Here is a 4465-nt window from a genome sequence, read left to right on the forward strand (position 1 = left end):
CCAGGGGATTTGATGTCTGAGGGAACTTAAAGACGCATTAAATAGATAACGCGCTGTTTCTGCTCTCATTTCACGCGCTGCTGCCTGATCTCAAACCGCGATCTGCTTCTACAGGCGCCCGTACAAGACCGAACGCTTTCAGCTTGTATGTATTATCATATTATGTAGATTGCAGACCCCTAGCCTGTTCTCCTTTCGGATACCGTTACTCTTTCTGCTGCCCAGCTCTGGTCACCGCAAGCGGGGGCCCCCAGGCCATGCGGGAGCCGAAATCGGCAGCGCAGGAGCCATGCACATCACGCACCCGCTAGAACGACTGATGGCAGCATTTGATGCAGGCGGTCTTCCTGAAAGATTGTTACCCCTCAACAGGTCGGCCCCGTTCGGTGTTTTTACAACTGCCGGGCAGCCACTTGAGTGGTCATCACGCATGTTCATTAGCAGACATTCGGCTGACGAGGATCCCCCCCCCCCTCTGTTCTTGTTTCCTGTTCACTTGGCCCGCCCGGACTCGCCGGTCGAGCGCCGCGCCGCGGGCACCGCGCCGATGAGCTCCGACGTCGCGCGGCGGCTGCCGCCGCCAGAGCCGGACACCTGTCGATGTGAAAAGCGGCACGCGCGGGGGCGTTGGAGCCCGTCGAGGCCGTCGCTGCTGAGCGGCTGACCGGGGATACTGCACAGCGGAAGATTGTGTGATTGCAACGGAAAACGACTTTATTCAATGCTTCATTTTGGCCTGAGCAAGGGGCGGCGGGCCAGGCCCCTGCCTTCCCGCCTTCCCGGCTCCTTCAAACATACAAGAACACACCTTGACGCCGCGCGCGTCCGCGGGGGAGCGGTCGCAAAGGCTGGCCAGGGACGAGGGGTCCATGTCGACGTTGGTGGGGCCGCCCTTGGCGTACACCCCCGTGTAGCACGTCTGAGGGGGCGCCGTTGCATCGATGGTCGGACGTGCGGGATCGTACAGATTCAACAAGGGATCGAGTGCGAGCGGTTTGGCGCAGCAATGCACGGCTCGTCGATCGCCACCCATCAAACGCGCGCAGGAGGCTGTCAGGAAAGGTGGAGGCTGGAGATCTGCAGCGCCAAAATGGAGATCTCCAGGCGCCCCCAGAGTCGCCGCAGGCCCCACCTTGTCATCGTGCAGGCGCACCGCCTCGGCCTTGGTGCCGCCGTCGACCGGGCCGCCGGCAGACACAATGGCCCTCACCACCTCCTCGTATGAGCAGCCCTTTTGAATTGCAGAGGGTTTTCATTCGCGTCGGCGCGACGGCAGGGAGTGTGCTTGGGTGCGGGGGGTTTGGGGCAGGCACCTTGGGCAGCTGCTGCATGCACGCAGATGCTCTTGCTAAGGCCTTGGCAAGCGCGCTGGCTCCCCCAGCCCTCACCTCCCGCCCGCTAGGCTGCTGCAACGCTAATATAAATCTGGGAATCTGTCGGTTTTGGTACGGCCGGCTGCGCAGGCCCGCTACGTGGCAGCGACGGGCTTCCGCAAGCTGCATGCATGTGCTGTATTGATGTGCGTGCGCTGCACAGCAACGGCGGTTGCACCTTCTTAGCAGCGATGGCGTCGACGGCAGTGACAAACTGTTCGTACGGGATCTTGCGGGCCGCCTTCGCCTTGACCTTCGCATGGGATGGTTTCGTGTCATGGAAGGCGAGGGGACGCTGGTGACTTGGGGGCAAACTATTGCGACGGTTTGACTAGCTTGCTCAGCCTCAAGGGAGCAGACACATCGCCATTGGCAAGCGCAGGAGCGGTGCGGGCATGCGCTGAGACAACCGACCAGCAAAAGCAGCCGTAGTGAGGTGGTCAAAACCACCCCCGTGTCTGGGGCCCCGCGTGCGGCGCGCTTGTTCTCGTTGCAGCAACCGAACGACGCGTTTCCAAGCTTGGCATGTACCTTTGCGAAGATGAGGTCAATGTCGGTGGTGGTCAGCGCCTTGCCCATCAGCTTGCAGTCCTGCGGCAGCAGAGAGGGACGCACACGCAGGCAGCAACATGGGTGTGGGTTGTTGGGTTTTGGGCAGATTCGACGTGGGCAAGAGTTCAAACAGTGATGCAGGCGGCCATACGCGTGAAATCAAGAAGGGCCCGCAAGCGGTCACCCCCGCTTGAATCCCATCCAGGATGACGTTGCAGCAACGGCAGCGTGCCAGTCGCTGAAGGCCTGCCGGACCACCTTGCACAGCTTGATCAGGCTCTTGCCCTCCATCTCGACCAGCTTCTGCGTGTTGGATGAGATCGCAGACTAATTGGGAAAAGCATCGCATGGATGCCCACATCGACGTGTTGGCTTGCATGCCGGGTGGGTGGGCGTGCCTACGCTGCAGGCATGGGGTGCTACGTACGAGCGCGGCGGTTGCGGCATGCGCACGGCTGGCACGCCAAAACGGGACACGCGTGGCCCAGCGGCCGCGCAGTTGCGGCAGTGCGCACCCCGCCGCTGCCGCTGCCAAAGGATGCGAAGGCGTAGAACGCCGCCTTGAGCTCGGCTGGCGAGCAGAAGTGGGAGGGGCGCGGGTTGCGGGCGGCGGGGCAGGGTCTGTTATCTGAGCTTGGGATATGGATGTTGAGATCTACCATCCGACAGGGGTAGGTTGGTGAATTATGCACAACGGTGGCCTGGGCTGGCGGACAGGGCGGCACGGGGGGCGGCGGGGTGAGGAAAGCGGCGCAGTCCATGTGCCCTGTCCTGCGCGCCTCACCCTCAAGCTTTGCGTCGAGCGGCGGGGTCGCCATTGTGTCAGCTGTTTGGGGTCGTGTCGCTTGCTGGGGCCGCGGATCCTGCTGCGTCTGCGCAGGGGCGGGTTTGGTGCATGGTGTTGGGCAGCAATGTTTGCGGCAGCACCGGGGGCGGCGCGGCAGCGCAGGGGGCACGATCTGTGAGGCCTGCGCAACCTGGACATATCGGCCCTGTTTGCGAGCGCTTTGAATTGGTTGCCGCATGCGTGCCGGTGCTGCCATGAACAGCGCGGCAGCATGCAGCGTACACACACGCGCGCACGTGCGCTGCATCCCGCTGCTGCTCCACATGCGCATGCCCGTGGCACAACGGTGTTTACATCATTTTGAGATGTCTGTTTCACCTGAATTTTACCAGATCGGGCTTGCAATAGTCTCGACGGTTTCTGTCGCGGTCAACGGAGGGCGTGTCAGGGTGTCAGCTTTGTTATTGTAAGCGATCGTGTTTGAGCGAGAACGATATATGATAATTCACGTGAGATGCAAGCTTACAACGATCAAGCCTTGGAATTGTCACTCTGCCTCTGCAGCTGCTGCTTGTCCCCTGAAACATTCGCTGCAAAGGGAAGTCTGCACGTACATTTTTGTGTGGATGCACACCATAATGCCCAAGAACTTGATGCCAATGAGCTTGGTCAAATGCTTGGCGTGACAAGCATGCTGCGAGCAAGCAGCACGCACGGCCCAAACCGCTCATGCCACAATGACATCGAGCCAGCACCAGGATATCCTGTCCGGGTTAATAAAGGAGTATGGCACAGACTTGTGGGTTGTGAGCACCCCGATGCAAGTCAACCACCACGCACCGATTTGTTGGATCAACAATTGGGGTGGCTCAGTGCGTGGTGCCACGCCGCTGACATTGGCTGGAGTGCCGCCAACCCCGAGACTGCCGCACAATGAGTTTTCCAAAAGCCTGCCAATGTTGCACCCCTCGGCTGACACGCGGATCGCCTGTCTGCCGGCGACCTGACTAACCACCAGCAGTCCCGCCCCAAGCCTCAGGATCACTTTGTCAAAGACACCACTGCGGCTTACCATTCTCACGCTCATGAAACTCGTCGCACGTGCATGCAGGGAGCGCTGAGCAAGGAAACCTGCTTGCCCCCCAGTACTTCAGTACTGCCTCACGCACAGCTGCTGATGCCGTGCGTTGCTGGTGTAGGCCGCTGCGAGACCTCCCTGTCACGGCACATCACTATTTACCTACCATATCTCCTGTATCACACCTAATATAAGTTCCTGATTACCGATCGTCAGCGGAGATCACCAATCCCAGGCTGTACGTTTGGCGTGTGTTGCAACAGGTTTAGAGCCCAAATCGATCGGCGCTCATAAAGCGGCACCCAATCTAGAAGGCGGACCAGCAGCCACAATCACCTGCGGCAGCACAATTTGAACCCGTGCAGCACCACACCGGCGCCTGCGCTCGCCCCACCAGCAGTGTGAGCACCATGTTCGGCGGGCTCGCCGTCCGCCTGCGGCTGGCGACGCTCTTCGTCGTCGTTTATGCGATATGGACCCAGGTGTCGCTGCGCAGCGCCGTGCGCCCGAGCTTCCAGGCGTCCCCCTATTTCGAGGACACCGTGAGCGGTGAGTGTGGTGGCGCGCGAGCCAGGCTTGCGCCGTTTGACCACGCCCGCCGCGCTCCGGCTGCGCCCTGGCGCGGCTGGTCGAGCCCGCCGCCGCGCAACAAGCGGATCCTGTGTAATACGCGAG

The 4465-nt window shown here is 61.0% G+C and overlaps 1 protein-coding gene across 1 annotated transcript; it reads right to left on the reverse strand.

Moving 5' to 3' along the window:
• Positions 1 to 492: 492 nt before the first annotated feature.
• On the reverse strand, positions 493 to 2743 carry MNEG_13374 (hypothetical protein; the record flags this gene model as incomplete). The annotated part of the gene is made up of 7 exons (XM_014038154.1): positions 493 to 594; positions 809 to 919; positions 1133 to 1231; positions 1905 to 1964; positions 2181 to 2228; positions 2441 to 2496; positions 2710 to 2743. The coding sequence occupies 7 exons, from the start codon at positions 2741 to 2743 to the stop codon at positions 493 to 495; spliced, it is 510 nt and encodes a 169-aa protein (XP_013893608.1).
• Between the last annotated feature and the right edge of the window lie 1722 nt (positions 2744 to 4465).

Source organism: Monoraphidium neglectum (assembly GCF_000611645.1).
Source record: "Monoraphidium neglectum strain SAG 48.87 unplaced genomic scaffold scaffold03785, whole genome shotgun sequence".
NCBI lineage: Eukaryota > Viridiplantae > Chlorophyta > Chlorophyceae > Sphaeropleales > Selenastraceae > Monoraphidium > Monoraphidium neglectum.